Source organism: Panthera leo, chromosome B1, assembly GCF_018350215.1.
Source record: "Panthera leo isolate Ple1 chromosome B1, P.leo_Ple1_pat1.1, whole genome shotgun sequence".
In the NCBI taxonomy this organism is placed as follows: Eukaryota; Metazoa; Chordata; class Mammalia; order Carnivora; family Felidae; genus Panthera; species Panthera leo.
Window position 1 is genome coordinate 49,785,561 of NC_056682.1, and position 19,480 is coordinate 49,805,040.

At 37.2% G+C, this 19,480-nt stretch overlaps 1 protein-coding gene across 2 annotated transcripts in view; it reads right to left on the reverse strand.

Moving 5' to 3' along the window:
- Positions 1-19,480, reverse strand: part of FBXO16 (F-box protein 16) — a 54,799-nt gene that overhangs the window by 11,611 nt on the left and 23,708 nt on the right. Inside the window, exons 4-7 of one of the 2 annotated variants that reach the window (XM_042933884.1) lie at positions 18,309-18,515; positions 15,100-15,234; positions 8,961-9,190; positions 1,440-1,542 (exon numbers count right to left, since the gene is read on the reverse strand). In XM_042933884.1, the coding sequence (XP_042789818.1) occupies positions 1,440-1,542; positions 8,961-9,190; positions 15,100-15,234; positions 18,309-18,515 (675 nt within the window). Of the gene's footprint in view, positions 1-1,439; positions 1,543-8,960; positions 9,191-15,069; positions 15,235-18,308; positions 18,516-19,480 lie in introns of both variants that reach the window. The other variant, XM_042933883.1, reaches the window with a different exon arrangement.

Genomic DNA, 19,480 nt, shown 5'->3' on the forward strand with positions numbered 1-19,480 from the left:
TCTCAATTAATGGTTTTCACTGACAATTTTACTGCTCTGCTTTCAGCTTCCTCATTCCCTTGGGCATCTGTACATATGTCTGTGATAAGCCTCATCCAGTCCAACAAAATTGGCCCCTCAGAATACAGACTGCCCTATTTTTAAAAAAGCTCATTTTATAAAAGCTCTCTCTTTTTTTTGAAACATAACACTTGAAAATACATTTAAACAGAAAGTAATAGAGCTTTAAAAGAGAGCTATAAAAGTGATTTATTCACGAGTACATACTTATTCCTCTCCCAATTGACATCCACTTTACATTAATTTTCCTTGCGTGTGTATTCTCAGCTTTTTTTCCCTAAATCTTTACTGCTAAAATGAACTTTTTATTTCATCCTTATTCTCTTCTACTTTGCTCCAAAGACTCATACGGGCTGAGAGAGATCCACTGGGGGTACATAACCACAATTTGGGAAACTCTGCTCTGAAATAATAATGTTCCCTAATCACAATCACTGACTTTATTAGGTAGTCAATTAGCTATTTTTTAACTGGGGAAAGAAAAATTCCTAATTCCTTTTTTCTGAAGTTACTTCAAATGCACTTTTACAATCATGCCCCACTGGGAGCAGGAAAGCATACCTTTTTCTTAGGTCAGTGGAACCTTCACTCTATAAGGAAATAATCTATAGAGACCCCCCACCCCAACAGACTCACAGCAGAAGAAAGAACCAATGATAATTGTGCTCCCTTTATATTGTATACTTTCAAAGCAGATTCATCCATTTCACTTCATCCAGTCTGTTTTTTATTTTTTATTTTTTTAGCAGATAAGAAAATAGAGGTGTAGAGTCTCATGGTAATAAAAGCTACAGGGGTGCCTGGGTGGCTCAGTTGGTTAAGCGTCCAACTTTGGCTCAGGTCATGATTGTGGGTTCAAGCCCTGTGTTGGGCTGGTGCTGACAGCTCGGAGCCTGGAGCCTGCTCTTGATTCTATGTCTCTCTCTCTCTCTCTCTGCCCCTCCCCCACTCTGTTTCTCTCCCTCTCTCTCTCTCTCAAAAATAAACACTTAAAATATTAAAAATAAATAAATAAAAGGTACAGCACAGGGATTACAGGCACTGATATTATGATAGCGTTGTGTGGTGTCATCAGATGGTAGCTACAACTTGTGGTGAGCAAAGCTTAACATATAGAGATGTTAAGTCACTCCTTTATACACCTGAAATTAATGCAGCATTGTACGTCAACTATACTCAAAAAAATTTTTTTAAATAGAACCTAAGAGAAATTAAATAAAAGATGTCTTTAAGGTCACACAGCTTGTCAGAGACCAGAATTTAAACCACCACTTGATGATTCTGATTAAAAAAAACAAATTTAGTTTCACAAATAGGATTCAAGATCCAGCAATCTTCACAAATGTTATGGTGGGGAAGCTTTTGTAAGCAATACTTACCAGTGACTGTGCTTTCCTTAGTTTAGATCTATCCTGCAATTTATTTTTCTTATCATGTGACTGTCGGCTGAAATCTGGGTTCATTTCATGTCTTTTCCTCCTTCTGTAAATTAGAAATCATTGGAAAATTACAAACAATCATTTTAAATTTGCATGGCTATTTGTCTGTTTGATTTTGTTGTTCCTATGATTTAAATGATTGTTTTCACTCAAGTGGAAATGGGCCAAATGTAGATCATAAGAGAACTGGTTGAATAAACTCTGATGCATCCACACAATGGAGTACCATGAGCTATAAAAAGTAAGGCAGGGTAATTCTACATACAACTGTGGAGTGATCACCAGGATATATTGTTACATGAAAAAAGAAAGGTGGGGGTGCCTGGGTGGATCAGTTGGTTAAGCTTCTGACTTAGGTCAGGTCATGATCTTGCAGTTCATGGGTTTGAGCCCTATGTCAGGCTCTGTGCTGACAGCTCAGAGCCTGGAGTCTGCTTTGGATTCTGTGTGTGTCTCTCTCTGCCCCTCCCCTGCTCACACTCTGTCTCTCTCTCAAAAATAAATAAACATTAAAAATGTTAAAAAAAAAAAAAAAGAAAGGTGAATAAAGTGGTATGTTTATTTCAAAAACGCCTGTGTGTATTTGCTTAAATTTTTTTAAATGGAAGGACGACACCATAACATCTTGAAAAATGGTTACCTATAAGTAGGATCCCTATGTGATCCAATCAAGAACAAAGAACAGTATGGAGGGGTAGGAACAGAAGCTAGACTTCTCCAAATATACTTTGTTTTATATATTTGACTTTGGAACCATCTCAATTTTTCTCAAAATTATAAAATAAAACAAAGGAAGAAAATCCCTAAAATCTAAGAACAAATAAAAGAAACAACCTTGTCTATGGAGTTAGTGGCATTATTACACATGGAGGAATTAGTTAGTTCATGGGACTTTAACACAGTAATTTGTCCGCATATTCTTTGTAGTATTCTACTAAGAACTAAGGACAAAAATACAGGCAAAGAAATCTTAAACTGTTTTTTAGTAATCCTATTGTTTGTATTAATATTAGTATTGGTTTTCTAAAACTATCATATATATTAGGATAAAGTAGGGATCAGCAAACTGCAGCCCAGAGGTGAACTCTGGCCCAATGCCTATTTTTGTAAATAAAGTTATATGGGGACATAGTCATGCTTATATTTTTTTGCATCTCGTCTTTGACTGTTTTCAGACTACAATGGCAAAGTCGAACAGTTGTGACAGAGATATATCCTGTAAAGCATTTATTCTCTGGCACTTTCCAAAAAAGTCTGCCTGAAGTAATGGATGTAAGCAATGATCCTCAATAGCCACTAACATCACAAAAAAAGAGACAACCGGAGATTTGCACCTCATGATGGAAGTACATGATCCTATCTCCTCAAGCCTCTAGCTCTGACCACCAGTATGGCCAAGTACAGGAGACAGAGGGACATGCCAAGCTGCACGTTGGGAGTACAATCAGCAAAATCAGAATGTGAGAAGCTCTACAGAATAAATAGCCTGATTTCTATAACAAACAAATTGCAAGGGGAGAAAAAAAGGACAGAGGATAAGCCTATAGATCCAAAAAAAGAAAAAAGAAAAAAAAAAAGATTTAAGTGACACATGGACTAAATACAACATGCAAACCTTATATGGAAGCTGATTAAACAAACCAACTGTTTAAAAATACCTTTTATCAGACAAAGATACCTCAAAACTGGTTTGATATTTGATTTATTACGAAATCATCCATGGATTTAGATGTGATATGAAATATCACAATTTCAATATATATTGAAATATATATGAATGAAATAATACAACCTTTAGATTTGTCTTCAAAGTAACCTGGGGAAAGGGAACAAGGGGTGAGGGATAAATGAAACCAGATTGGTCATGAGTTCAAAACTGTTAATGCTAGCTGATGGTTACAAGTGGTTGTATTTTGATATTTGAATATCCAGTATAAACATTTTTATTTAAAAAGTCCAGCCTTGCTCAAATATTTCTTGTTGCTTAGTTTTCAAAAATGTCCCCCAACTTTTAATTAAGAACTTTTGAATATAAAGAACATTTGAAAGAATAGCACACTGATTACCCATATACTCTCCAACTAGATTCAACAATTACTAACATTTTGATATTTTTGCTTTATCCCTCTCTCTATATAGATACATATATATAGATACACACATCACGTATATATGTATGTGTGTATATATATGTATGTATGCATTTTTCCCATACTGTAAGAAAATAAATTACAGACACTTCACCCCTAAATACTTCAATACTCATCTTCTCAGAGAGTATTTGCCTAACCTAACCACATTAGTGTCATCATACTTTGGAAAATGAATGGTAATTCTTTAATATCATTTAATATTCAATTCATATTCAAATTTCTGCAATTGTTCCAAGAATGTCTTCTATAACCTTTTTTTTTTTTTTTAATGTTTATTTATTTTTGAGAGAGAGAGACACGGAGTGAGCAGGGGAGGGGGAGAGAGAGGGAGACCCAGAATCTGAAGCAGGTTCCAGGCTCTGAGCTGTCAGCACAGAGCCTGATGTGGGGCTTGAACTCACAAACTGTGAGATCATGACCTGAACTGAAGTCGGATGCTTAACCGACTGAGCCACCCAGGCACCCCAGTCTTTTTTTTTTTTTTTTTTTAAATCAGAATCCTATATAGATTCAAACTGCATTTGGTTGTTATGTTTCTTATGTCTAGAACATTTTTCCCACTTCTTTTTTTCCTCATGGCACTGACTTTTTGAAGAGTCCAAGCATCGTGTCTGTCTTGGTGAATGTAGCACATGCACTTAAAAAAGGGTGTTCATGGAATTGTCTATTTATCTCTTTAGATCCATCAATTTTTCTCTTAAGTACTTTGAGCCTTGTAATTAAGTAGATATGCATTTGTAACAGTTATATCTTCCTCTTTAGTTAACCCCTGTATCATTATGAAATGTCCCTCTTTATCTTTGGTAATACTCTTTGTCCTGATGGCTCTTTTATTTGATATTAGTGGTCATCCTAGCCTTCTTATGCTTACTCTTTGCATGGTACATCTCTTTCCATCACTTCACTTTTAAACCTATCTGTGTCTTTGTATTTAAGGTGTGTCTCTTGTAAAAAGTATATGGTCAGTTCTTGCCTTTTTACCCATTCTATAATCTCTGTCTTTTAATTGGGTGTTCAGTGCATTAACACTTAATGTGATTATTGCCTTTCATAAATGGTATCTGAGTTTCACAGAAAACTCAGGACATTATCAGTTTATCTCATGTTAATGTACCATTCATATGCCTGGGTATCTAAGTTTGTCTCTCTCCTATTTACCACCATAGTCCAGTATAAGGGCCACACACAAACTCTTAAATACTATCTTCAGGAATACATTGATCAATACATAGTCAATACATTCACAATGATTCAAAATTCAAGAGTTCAAAAGGATGTACAGTGAAATTTTTCCATCTATTCTTGTCTCCAACTTACAGTTCTCCTTGAAGGCAAACAGTATAGTATCAGTTTCTTGTGTATATTCCAAAGATACTTTATGTATAGATATTTTATGGATATATGTGTGTATATATATATATATATATATATATATATATATATATATTCTTTCTCCTCCACCTTTTTTTTTTTTTTTTTTCGAGAGAGAGAGAATCCCATGAGGGGCAGAGGAAGAGGGAGAGACAGAGAGAGAAGCAGGGCTCAAGCTCACCTGATGTGGGACTGAAACTCATGAACTGTGAGATCATGAACTGTGAGATCATGACCTGAGCCAAAGTCAGAGGCTTAACAAATGAGCCACCCCAGGCACCCTCCCACCCATTTTAATATAAATGGTAGTATTTCTTTTAAACTCTGCTTTTTTTTTTTTTTAAGTTTTATTTATTTACTTTTGAGTGAGAAAGAGAGCACATGCAAGAGGGGCAGAGAGAGAGAGGGAGACAGAGAATCCCAAGCAGGCTCCATACTGTCAGCGCAGCAAACCCATGAACACTGTGAGACCATGACCTGAGCTGAAACCAAGAGTTGGACGCTTAACCACCTGAGCCACCCAGGTGCCCCCAAAATTTGTTTTATTTTATTTTTTTGAGGGAGAGAGTGTGCATGCATGCAAGTGGGGGAGGGGGGGTGGGAGAGGGAGGGAGACAACCTCAAGCAGGCTCCATGCCCAGTGTGGAGCCCAAAATGGGACTCAATCTTGATCTCGCCACCATGAGATCATGACCTGAGCTGAAATTTTGAGTTGGATGCTCAACCAACTGAGTCACTCCTAAAATTCTGTTTTGTACCTTGATTTTTGTTTTTTTCGCCCAGTACTTTCTAAGTTATTAGCAACTCAATTAGATTTTTTTCTGATGCAACTAAAATTTAAAGTTTATGAACAGAAAGGCTAAACTTCTTGCAAAATCAGTTAATGAGTATTGCAAAGCTAGTCAGTGATGATATAAAAATGAGTAAGGCACATGGTCTGCACCCTCAAAGAGCTTGATTCTTGCCTAATTTGGGATACCACTCTCATCTCACCTCCAAAGGGACTCGAGTAGTCCTGAAAATACAAAATACACAAGTAATCTGAATGTCCCCAACTCAGCAGACTTTGTGGGATTACCCTTTCTTTTACTATAGCCACATAATATAATTTGAGTAAACCATCCTACAAAATAAGTGCTTACTTACTACGTGTTAGGCGCTTTCGTAGGCATGTTGCATATATGAGGATTACCTCACAGGGATCCTATGAGCTAGGTATTACTATTATTGCCAGTTTACAGGTGTGGAAACTAAGGCACAGAGAAATTACGGAACTCCCCAGGATCACAAAGCTAGAAATGTGGGAGTCTGGATTTGAACCCAAGCAATATGGCTCCAGAGCCTGTACACTTTCACTATCTTATGCTGCCTTGATGTTAATCTGTTTAAATATATTCTGAAAACATAGCAGACATATTAAAACATTACAAAACATTTCAAAATTTATTTCCTTTATTTCTTATTTATTCTGTAAACATGTATGTATGTGTATATTAACAAACAGATACATGTGTATATACAGACACAGATGTATATTTTCTTACTTTCTCTTCTTTCTGTACTATGGGTGGCATACTACAGATACTCTCTTGAAATGTGCCTCTCTCCCTTAACATACCTTCTTACTGCCAATCAGTTCAGAGAGCTCTTCCTCATTTTCATATGTGCCTAGTACTCCATTGTGTGAATGGACCATACCCAGTTTATTCAACAGACATTCTCCATGTATGAAAATTTAAGTTATTCCCAATACTTTAAAATAGGAAACACCCCTGCAATAAATATCCTTATACAGATATACTTCTCATATTTTCTTTTTTTAAAGTTTATTTATTTTCAGAGACAAGAGAGAAAGTGTGAGCAGGGGAGAGGCAGAGAGAGAAAGGGAGAGAGAGAATCCCAAGGAGGCTCCACGCTGCAGAGCCCGATACAGGGCTCAAACTCACTAACCATGAGATCACGACCTGAGCCAAAATCAAGAGTCAGACACTTAACTGACTGAACCACCCAGGTGCCCCTACTTTTCTTATTTTCAAGGTTGATTCCTAGAAGTGGGATTTTGGGGTCAAAATGTAAAGACATATGTATTTTTGCTGGGTAATTGCCAAATATCCCTCTATAAGGTTTGTGCCAATTTATATTCCTACTAGCAATGTATGAGGTGCCTGTTTGCCCATAGCCTCACCAACAGAATGTATTGTCAACCTTTAAACTGTTTGCCAATCAGATAGTTGAAAATGGTAAAATAATTAGGTTTGTTAGTGGGAATGGGGTGGAAAAGATGACAGGATGGGAGAGGAATGGAAGAGATGGGGGTGTGGCACTTCTCTGAGTATACCTTTTGTGCACTTTCCGTATACATTTTAAAAAGAGTTTTTATTTATTTATTGGGGGGAGAAGGCAGAGAGGGAGAGAGAGAGAGAGAGAGAGAGAGAGAGAGAGAATGAATCCCAAGCAGGCTCCACACTGTCAGCACAGAGCCCGATTTAGGGTTTGATCTCACTAACTCTGGGATCATGACCTGAACCGAAATTAAGAGCCAGAGGCTTAACCTACTGAGCCACCCAGGCGCCCACTTCTTGTTTGCTTTTATGTAGTTTGAACTTTAGAACTATGTAACAAACCACAGTGAAGGGAGATATTTAAAAAAAGAACCCACATAACTTTTGAACACAGTGTTATGAATATATGCCCTCAGACTAAAGTCAAAAAGAACCATAAACAGGGTTGCCTGGCTCAGTTGGTTAAGCGTCCAACTTCAGCTCAGGTCATGATCTCATGGTTTGTGGGTTTGAGTCCCATGTTGGGCTCTGTGCTGACACGTTGGAGCCTAGAGCCTAGGGCCTGCCTTGGATTCTGTGTCTCCTTTTCTCTCTGCCCTTCCCTCGCTTGCACTCTCTCTTGCTCAAAAATAAACATTAAAAAAAAAAAGAACCATAAGCAAATACTGTCTAGTTAGCAGATTTGTTTTTTTTTTTTAATTTTTTTTTTTTAACGTTTATTTATTTTTGAGACAGAGAGAGACAGAGCATGAACGGGGGAGGGTCACAGAGAGAGGGAGACACAGAATCTGAAACAGGCTCCAGGCTCTGAGCTGTCGGCACAGAGCCCGACGCAGGGCTCGAATTCACGGACCGCGAGATCGTGACCTGAGCTGAAGTCGGATGCTTAACCGACCAAGCCACCCAAGCGCCCCAGCAGATTTGTTTTAATAATGAAATAGGTTAGCAATTTTAAAATTACTTTCAGTATTTGTAAGTAAATACATACTGTTCATGTATGTGTGTGTGTGTATAGTATGCAATTTTTATATAAATTATATATATAGTATATAATCAAAATTATATATGTACATATATAACTTGCATAAATAAATATGAGAGACTGGTTTCTCACTGTCAGAGAAGGGAGGTGTAAATATGGAAAAGGAAAAGACCAGAATGAATTCTATGGTGCTAGACTGAAACCTGAAGTATTAAAATATCAAAAGAAGGGGCGCCTGGGTGGTTCAGTCAGTTAAGTGTCCAGCTTTGGCTCAGGTCATGATCTCATGGTTCGTGAGTTTGAGCCCCGTGTTGGGCTCTGTGCTGACAGCTCGGAGCCTGGAGCCTGCTTCAAATTCCGTGTCTTCCAATCTCTCTGTCCTTCCTCTGCTTATGCTCTGTGTCTCTCTCTCTTTCAAAAATAAATAAACATTAAAAAAATATATATCAAAAGAAGCTGTAATGTGAAATTATAAGAGCTACAAAATGCAAACAAAACCTAATGAACAAGGCAAATTTACCAATAATGGTTTACTTCTCAATTACTTTTTGCTTCTATTCATTGAAGAGCATTTTTTTTCACAGTAAATTCTATTTTCATCTTTTCCTATACTGAAGTGCCAGCAAATTGTGTCTAATGGCAAATAAGTAGAAAAGAGCACGGAGCTTCTCACCCTTGCCAGATTTGCACAATGGGATCACAGTTGTCCAGGTAATTGAAGCGAATGATATCAGTTGGATGTTTGTCAGAGGATCGCCAGGGTGGGAGTTCTTTCTCCCCGTGAGTCTTCTTTCTCAAAGAGGAAGAGGACCGGAAAGCGGATGCTGGAAACTGCTTTTCCTCTGGAGAACTGCTTGTAACTGGTTGAATGTCAGCAACCGCAAACCTGTCTTTTGGAGGTGTCTAGAAGAAGAAAATTATTTCTGTTCTTAAAACATCATAATAATTACAACGAAAAACAAAACACCACCATCACCACCATCATCATCGCCCCAACTGCAATGATAATGGTGACAATAATTATAGCAGCCACCAATCCAGGAGTACTTGTATGTGTCAGGTACTTTCTCAGGAAGTTTTCATGCATTATTTTATTTAACCTTCATATTAATTCTAAAAGGTAATAGTTACTACTCTCATTTACAGAAGCGGAAACTGAAGATAGGATAAACCAATGAGCTTGCCCACTATTACATAAGTAGTAAGACAGAGGGTCAGAATTTTTTTTCTTTAATGTTTATTCATTTTTGAGAGAGAGAGAGAGAGAGAGAGAGAGAGAGAGAGAGAGAAAGAGCAAGCAGGGGAAGGAGAGATCAGAGGGAGAGGGGGATAGAGGGTCAAAAGCGGACTCTATGCTGATGGCAGAGAGCCCTATGCGAGGCCCAAACTCATGAACTGTGAGATCGTGACTTGAACTGAAGTCAGATGCGTAATGGACTGAGCCACCCAGGGACCCCAAAGGGTCAGAATTTGAATCTAGGACTGTCGTGCTTTCAAGTCCTCGCTCTAAACCTCTCTATCCTGTACTGCGACCTCTTCTACCACATCATTGTATAATTTTTCCACAATTGCAGTTAACTTATTCCTAAAAATGTACACATTCCAAAAAAGGTACTCCAGGCTTAATTATCTATAACACACAGGGACAACTTCGAGTTATATGGGGGGTAAACTATAGATTTTATCGGTTTTCAAAACCTTAACTGCTCCCAAAGAATAGTTTTGCTTTAATTTCCCAAATTGAAAGTCTATTTTTGTGTGTGAAATTCATAAGGTTTTTTATGTGGTTGTAACCTAAGGGAAGTGGTAATGGTATGTTGAGAAGCCATTAAAGGCTTAATTTTTGTTTTTTAAGAGATTAGGGAAGCTTTGCGTGGTAAATTGGTTTGCTTGAATTGTTGGTGAAAATTAATAAATTCCCCAATCTCTTCAAGCAGAATCAGTTAGTTTCTTATCCTTGTGTTAACTGTTCATTGTATACATTTCTATTACAGAATAGCATGTATTACTCCGTGTTGTAATTATGTATTTGTTTATGTCCTAGGCCACTAGACTAGGCTCCTTGAAAGCAGGGTTAGGACCCTTATACTCAGCACCCAGCATATAACAGTACTTAATAAATATTTACTAATTTAATGAATGATTGTTAAGAAGACCTTTCATATTTATATAATTGATAGCTCATTATTGGTTTAGTATTCAATATTTTCTTCAGGTCTCATTTAGAATGGTCATTCATTTCATTTCTCTGAGCTTATATCAAACAGAATCTGTCTGTTTTTGCTGAAGAAGACCTTATTTAATACTACTGGGAATAAATAATACACAACAATAATGTACAATAATGTACTGAAAAAACTCATGTGTGTTAGTAATTTTATACAAACATTATTCATTCTGAAAAGTAACAAAATGTTTGACACTTTAACAAAACAGAATAGAAACTGTGATACTTCTCTGTATTAAGTAAACAAAATGTTGTTCACCGAAAGCCTTTTTGAGAATTTTTAAAATCATGAGTGGATATTGAACTTCTGTTAAATGCTTTTGTTGCATAAACTGAAATGATCATACATCTTTTTTCTTTTATTCCGTGAATTACATTGCTTAATTTTTTAATATTATGCCAACCTTACTCTCCATGGATACATCCCACTTGGTCATCATGTATTATTCTTTCTTTATAAATAACTTGATTTAATTTGCTAATATTTTTAAAGGATTTTTATGTTTGTTTTCCTGAGGGACATTAGTCTGGGGTTTTGTTTTCTTTTCTTATAAAGGTTCTATCTGGTTTTGGTATAAAGGTAATGAGTTGGGAAGTGTTCCTGTCTTCCATTTTATAAAAGGATTTATGTAGAATTAATATTTGGGTGGCTCAGTTGGCTGAGCGTCCAACTTTTCTTTTTTTTTTTAAAGATCTAATTTTTTTGTTGTTGTTTATTTTTTAGAGAGAGAGAGGCAGAGTGCAAGCAGGGGAGGAGTAGATAGATGGAGACACAGAATCAGAAGCAGGCTCCAGGCTCCAAGCTGTCAGCACAGAGCCTGACACAGGGCTCAAACCCCTGGACTGTGAGATCATGACCTGAGCTGAAGTTGGAGGCTCAACCGACTGAGCCACCCAGCCGCCCCTGAGCATCCAACTCTTAAAAATGTTTTTTTAATGTTTGTATTTATTTTTGAGACAGAGAGAGACAGAGCATGAGCAGGGGAGGGGCAGAGAGAGAGAGAGAGAGAGAGAGAGAGAGAGAGAGACAGACACAGAATCCGAAGCAGGTTCCAGGCTCTGAGCTGTCAGCACAGAGCCCGACACGGCTCAAACCCACAAACTGCGAGATCATGACCTGAGCCAAAGTCGGCTGCTCAACCAACTGAGCCACCTAGGTGCCCCAAGTGTCTGACTCTTGATTTAAGTTCAGGTCATGATCCCAGGGTCATGGGATCAAGCCCCGCATCAGGCTCTATGCTGAGTGTGGAGCCTGCTTGAGATTCTCTCTCTATCCCTCTGCCCCTCCCCTCCACTTGCTCATGCTCTCTCTCTCAAATTAAAAAAAAAAAAAAAAAAAAAAAGAATTAGTATTCCTTCCTTAAATCTGTGATAGAATTCACCAATGAAGCTATCTGGGTCTAGAGTTTTATGGAAAATTATGAATTCAATTTCATAAATGATAAACATTTATTCATGTTTTCTATTTCCTATTGAGACTTTTTGTAATTTGTATTTTCAAAAACTGTATTTCATCTAAGTGGTCAAATTTAGTGATGTGAACTAATTCATAGTATTCTCTCATTATTCTTCTCATGTTTACAGGATCTGTACTGATGCCCCCTCTTTCATTTCTGTTACGAGTAATGAATGTTTTCTCTCTTTTTTTCCTTGATCAGCCTAGCTAGAAGCTTATGAAATTTATTTATGTTTTCAAAGAAGCAGCTTTGGTTTTACTGATTTTTCTCTATTGTTTACTCTGATTTCATTGATATTAGCTCTTTATTATTTCTTCCTTCTATCTACTTTGGGTTCAGCTTACTCTTCCTTTTCTAGATTGAGTCTTTTTGAAATTATATTGTGTGGGGTGGATAACAGAGCCTTGCAGATAGTTACAAAGATCATTCTAGTCCAGTCTTCATGTTAAGCTTGAGGAAACTAATATTAACCACAACCATTTGCTCATAAAATGCTTTCAAAAGCTCTGCTGAAGCACATGCCAGGTACAAGGTACTGGGGGTGGGGGGGGAGGTGGAAGGGGGAGGTGCTTGAGTGAAGGTAAACTCCAGTGGCTGCCTACATTCACCATCACTGAAGTAACCTCACAGGAAACTACACAAATTACTCAAGTATGTATGGTGCTGACAGTTGACTTTTTAACCTTAGTCACATGACTTTATTAACCTTAATCACATGACTCTTCAGTGTTTCTGACTTAGGTCTATTTCTTTTTTTTTTTTTAATTTTTTTTTTAATGTTTTTATTTATTTTTGAGACCTTGAGAGACAGAGCATGAGCAGGGGAGGGGAAGAGAGAGAGGGAGGCACAGAATCTGAAGCAGGCTCCAGGCTCTGAGCTGTCAGCACAGAGCCTGACGCGGGGCTCGAACTCACAGACTGTGAGATCAAGACCTGAGCTGAAGTTGAACACTCAACTGACTGAGCCACCCAGGTGCCCCAAGGTCTATTTCTTTAATCATTAAGTTTATTAGTAGATTTTATTAACCTTTGTTGTTCTGATTTAGGTCTATTTATCAAGCAGAAAAATTAAAGTTTAATATAACAAAGTGTTTGCTAAAGAAATATAATACTAAGCAAAGAGGTGGCAATTTTCTCGCATCAGAACTATTCATTATTTTTAAATACAGTTATACATATTTTATAGAAAAGAATTATTGCTAAAGACAAAGCTGTAAAGTCAGTTTTATAAGTAATACTCAAAACCTCTTTTCCTCTACAAACTGGTTAATCACTTTTCTCTTCTCTGCCCCAGAACTGCCCAAGCTTCAGCTATTGAATGACATTCCCTGCCCCCAACTGAAAATGAGAGTCAAGAAAAGCCTTATCAGATCTGAAAAGAAGTCACAGTCATGGTAATTTTGAAAATAACTTCTTCCATCACTGCAACTTAAACTTTTCTTTTTTAAAAGAAATCCTCGGGGCGCCTGGGTGGCTCAGTCGGTTAAGCGTCCGACTTCGGCTCAGGTCACGATCTCGCAGTATGTGAGTTCGAGCCCGGCATCGGGCTCTGTGCTGACTGGTCAGAGCCTGGAGCCTGTTTCAGATTCTGTGTCTCCCTCTCTCTCTGACCCTCCCCCGTTCATGCTCTGTCTCTCTCTGTCTCAAAAATAAATAAATGTTTAAAAAAAAAAAAAAAAAAGAAATCCTCATGGAGCACACCCATTACTGAAATCTGAAAGACTAGTTTTATCATTGCAATTGTAACAATATTAATTATGCATAGTTTATTACTATATTAAATGTAGATGGATTCTACTTTAAAACAATAAAACTAAACCTAAATGAACAAGTTAGGAGCTGACTATTCATCTTTCAAAAGGATTCTTCAATTTTAAAAGGATTCACTGCAATTTTTTCACAGGATATGATACCCCTGTGGTTTTAAAAATCATTTAAAAAATTTAATTTACACATAATTTTCAGGAACTTATCTATTGTACAAAACGATGCACAACTCTGCATGTGTATAGATCACACCATAAAGAAAAGGCTCATAAAATTTTCCCATGAGTTATCTAATTAACTGTGACTATAAGAATGAACATAAACATTGGTTATAATGCAGACAAAACAACTAGAAAAATTATTCCTGCATTATTTACTTTTTATGATCATATGTAAATGCTTTACATTGCTTAGTTTCTAGATTAAAAAGAACTTTAGTATACTCATTACTCATTTCCATAATTACAGATTTATTGGAAAAATTTTCTTTGTAAATGATACACAAATAAACTTTAGCTCACCTGATAGAATCAGAAAATTTGAATTAATAAAGTAAAATTTGATGACCCTTTGATAGCAAATACTGCACATTCTCCACAGAGTCTCAGTGTCAGAATTGCTTGGTGTGTGAGTCAGAGACACAGAAATCCAGGAATCTGAACAGAATGAGGAGTTCCGCAGTCCTAGCCTCCTGGGTGGAACTGTGGTTTTGGGAGTGTCCCATGAGGACTCTCAACTAGCATGGATGTCTTGAACAAGGCTATCAAGTTCTCAGAAAAGGAAAATTTTGACCTAATAGTGTACTTCCTTTCAACCAAGTCCCCTCCCCAACTTCAAGTTTGATCATTTAGTCTTAGTTCTGGAATTCCCTTTTTTTTTTAAGTTTTAATTTATTAAAAAAAGTTTTTTTAATGTTTATTTATTTTTGAAAGAGAGAGAGAAAGAGTGAGTGAGAACAGGGGAGGGTGGACTCAGAATTCGAAGCAGGCTCCAGGCTCTGAGCTGTCAGCACAGCGCCAGACTGTGCTCAAACTCACGGACCATGAGATCATGACCTGAGCCGAAGTCGGGCGCTCAACCGACTGAGCCACCCAGGTGCCCCTAAGTTTTAATTTAAATTCCACTTAGTTAACATACAGTGTAATATTCATTTCAGGTGTACAATATAGTGATTCAACACTTACATACAACACCAGGTGCTCATTACAAGTGCCCTCCTTAATCCTCATCACCTATTTAACCCATTCCCCGCCCCCTCCCCATCCATCTCCCCTCTGGTATTCCTAAATAGCTGATATTTGTATATTTGTTGCTTTTCGTCCCAAATGTACCTTAGGCTTGGTAACATGAAGTTCTTTTACCATTTGAATGTAGTGCTTCTTCCATATACCCTGCTCAAAGGGAGTTGGAGAGAAATTGATGTACCAGTTAAATCGTAAACATTTGAGCATCCAGAGCTGATCCAGCTCAGTTAAGTTCTTCCAGTGCCAGCTCACCTGAAAAAAAGTAATTGGAAAGAAAAAAAAAAACTTAACTCAGTTTACATGCCCATTTTTTCTAGGTCTTGAGCTGTCACCCTGGACCTGAGATAACTCTATTGTTCTTTTCCTCCAAATCACAACTTAAATAATTATCTACCTGAAATGCTCTCTACCTAGGCAGGAGGATTTTCTGTAAATGTTAAATCACACTTAGATTCAGAGTCAACTAATATTTATTAAGTACCTATTAACCATCCCCACAGCAACCTAAGGAGGTAGGTGTTATTACTACTCTCATGTTGCAAACAAGGCAACCGTGGCTCAAATAGACTTTGGAACTTCCTAGAAGTTCATATGAAAGTTATAGGAGGGTTATAGAAACTCAGGTCTGCATATTATTTACTCATTTTTGGTATGCTTCCATTTTCCCCCCGTTCTTATGATTTAACTAAATAGAAATTTTATAAACAGAACGCAATTACTGATATCTTATGGTGTGCCCGTTGTAGCCTTTAAGATTCCATAGAGCATACACTGTTTATTCTCTACATTCCATTCCCATGGCATTCTGGTCATTCTCACACATCCAGCAAATGTTGGAAATGACCCTACTATGGTGCAGCAGTATTTATAGTAACTTACTTCAGATTTTGAACAAGTCTTGCTGAAAGCTAGTTCATATATAAAGTTCAGCCCAGGGGTTCTGTGTCGTGTTGTAAGAGTCGCAAAGACAACATCTAACCTTCAAACCTAAATTTCAATCTTGGGAAATTAGTCGCTTTTTCAAGATTAAGTCATTAATAATTTTTGAGCACACACACAAAGGCAGAACACTATAATATTCATCCATCCATTTATCTAGCCCTCTCTTCCTCCTTCCATCTACCAAATACTGAGTTCCATTATGTTTAGCATTGTTTTCTGGGCTGAAGAGGAGACAAACAGGAGAGGGGAGGGCACAATTACAAGAAATAACAGGTTCAGGAGCTGGAAGAATGAAAAAGGGTAGAGAATCTGACAGAGCCCTGCAGGCAGGAACAGAAATCACATCTACTTTGTTCAATGCAGAAATGAAACAACAGCAACCTTAATCCCCATATGGTTCATTAACTCAGAATTCAGTGGAGAGGTGGGGTTTCGGAGGGATGGGATGAGGAGAAAAATATCTCAATTCTCACTCTTTCCCTTATTTTCCTTACATCTTGTTTTGACCTGGGTATTAAGTTTTTCCCTCCCTCCCCCACTCCCTGGGGGTAGATAAGGTTTTTGTATGTTTTGTTTTTGCTCTTTGGTGTTTTTTTTTTTGCTTGTTTTTAAGGTAGACAGGAATGAGGCAAATTGAAGAGTAGGTAGGAGGGTAGGAGCTTTCGAAATTATCAGACCCTTCCTGCCTCCATCTTTTTAAACAACTCAAAGCTCATTTTACTGCAATGACATTGTTTAAATCTAGCTGAAGAACAACTGCCTGTGTTTTCTTCACAGTCAGTACTGGGAAAAAAACATAATGCCAGGATCTTGTAAGATTGACATATGGTACACATATATGATAGGATTAGTGATTTCAAATAACATTTCCCTCAAATGAAAACAGTCTCAGTGTGCAAAATTTGAAAAATTCCAAGAAGTTTAAAGAAAAATAATACCCGGGGCACCTAGGTGGCTCAGTCAGTTAAGTGTCTCGATTTTGGCTCAGGTGGTGATCCCATGTGAGATTGAGTCCTAAGAAAGAGACTGCGCTGACATCCTGAAGCCTGCTTGGGATTCTCTCTCTGTCCTTCCCCCTGTGTGCTCGCTCTCTCTCTCTCTCTCAAAAAAAAAAAATAAATAAATAAAATAAATAAAATAAAATAAAATAAAATAATCATTTAAAAAGAAAAACAATACCCATAACCCCAAAATCAGAGATTACCTTTATTAACAACCTGACAGAGTTCTTTTCTTTTTTTCTAGGCATTGTGAAACAAAATTGGGAAACTCTATATACACAATTTTAAATTGTGTTTCTTCATTTTACATATTATAAGCATCTTTGTGTTTTGAAAACATGTTTTCTAATGTCCCCACAGTAATTCATCATATAGCTATATGATACTCTTTTTTTTTTAATTTATTTATTTATTTTGAGGGGAGTGGGGATAGAGAGAGACTCCCAAGAAAGCCTGTTAGTGGAGAGCCCAATGAGGGGCTCAAACTCATGAGACATCATGACCTGAGCCAAAATCAAGAGTCGGAGGCTTAAGTGACTGAGCCACTCAGGTGCCCCTAAATTGTGTATTTTCTTTAAAAGCTTCTGGTATTATAGAATACTCACAAAGCCCTCCTTCCTTATGTTTTCTTTGAGTATTTTATGATTTCCTTTGATTTCATACCAATCTTTTATCCTACTAGAATACTTTTTTCAGATAGCTGCCCAATTGTCCTAACACCATTTATTAATTCATCTTTCTTACTGCATCCATCTTCTTAACTTTAAAAACTAAAGTTAACATGTTACACATATGTGACTGCATGGTGACTAGTAACTTCTAGTGTTACAAACCTCTATGGAAACACTTAATAAAATGGCTACTAGTTTATCTCATAAGTGACTGAAGTATACTTTAATACATGGTGGATTTACTTATAAAAAAACAGAAGCCCCTTTTCCAAGGCCGCTGGAAGCATGTCTACTCACTCTGAACTCTTACTCTCATAGTCTTTGGTACATATCTCATTAGCACCTTATTTTGAGCTCTTCTGTTTATGAATGGGCTGTACCATACAATTTAGAATTTTATCCTAGTTGTATGCTATGCACTGTAAGACTATCCTGCTGATGAACCATTTCATATATGTGTATCTGTCTCCCCAACCAGCAGATACTATTCTGTGGATACTAATGATGTCTTACATTATTTTTATCTACTTTTGAGCACTAAATACAGAGTTAGGTACAAAGAAGATGGGGATTAATTCAAACTATATAGACTAAACATATTGACCATCTCATCTTATTTCTTGGTTTTGTGCATGTGTTTTTTTTTCCTTCTCATTTTAGAGTTTTCTAGGCTATAACTATAAAATGTTGGACACTAATTCTTTGCCTTTACCTGTGCACAACGACAAAGGCTTCGGGGGTCCAGGAAAGAAAAGATGTATAAAGATAACACCCTTGGAAGCTTGGTAGTAAAATCCAGAGCTTCTGCTGGAATTTTTTCCTGAAGCTTTCGACAGCAGAACTTTTGCTGTGCCAGGGAGCAACGTTCTAACAGGCCTGTCAAGATTCTTCTCCGTTGAGAGTCTGTCCATTTGTCAAACTGGAAAAAAGAAAGAAAAAACCCTCCAGGTTCAGTCTGATACCAGAGATTCATTAGAGGAAGAGAGAAGAATGGCAGAGAAAGTAAGTTTCATATTTTATTACTAATGAATAGCATGTACTTCTTCCCCTAATTAGTAAATTGATGTTTTGCCACTTACCTGTCTTTCTCACATTTATACATGCAAGCGTGTACAAGACCTGAGTGCATACACAGAAGTGCACTCGACCTCAGAACTTGCCGTTATATAAGATCAGTAAGTTGGGAGCTGGCCATATTTGTAAACTGAGAAAATATATACTTAAAGATACAATTTCAAGAGAAGGCACCTGGGCAGCCCCTTTCCCACCAGAGTTTCTATATTAGCTCATTAGTGCCAAACTCCAGGATCAGAAACAAAGCTTTGCACTCACAATTGGAGATAAGGTAAAATATGCAAATATCCCTGAGAAGGGGAGTATATTGGGTTAAAGCCCCAGTAATGTGTAAATGATTGATTGGAGAGAAAATGTCAATAAGAGGACCTGGAAAAAAGACTGCCAGAGACAGGAAGTAGATGCCAGAGTAATCTGGAGGCATGCCAAACAAAAGCTTTGGTTACTTCATAATTTTCCCCAGAGATAACCCTTAATCAGTTCCAAGATCAATGACTGATGAAAGGTAAGAATTTGAGGGCTGGCCAAAACCCAGAGAAAGGCTCTTATGGGAACATCTACCAATTGAATGAGTCAGTTTACCAGAGTCTAAATCTGTCTTTTTTTTCCTTAGCCCATTAGAGAAGAGAAATAGGAAAGTTTGGGGCTACCTGTATTCTGTATACTATTGCATATCATGTATAGGTATTTATTACAGTCATCATAAAGTAATGAGAATTTTATAAGGAACTTTAGTTGTAATCATAAAATACACTACCTAAAAAGGCATATAAAGCATGACAAATCAACTTCATTATAGTCATATGTATT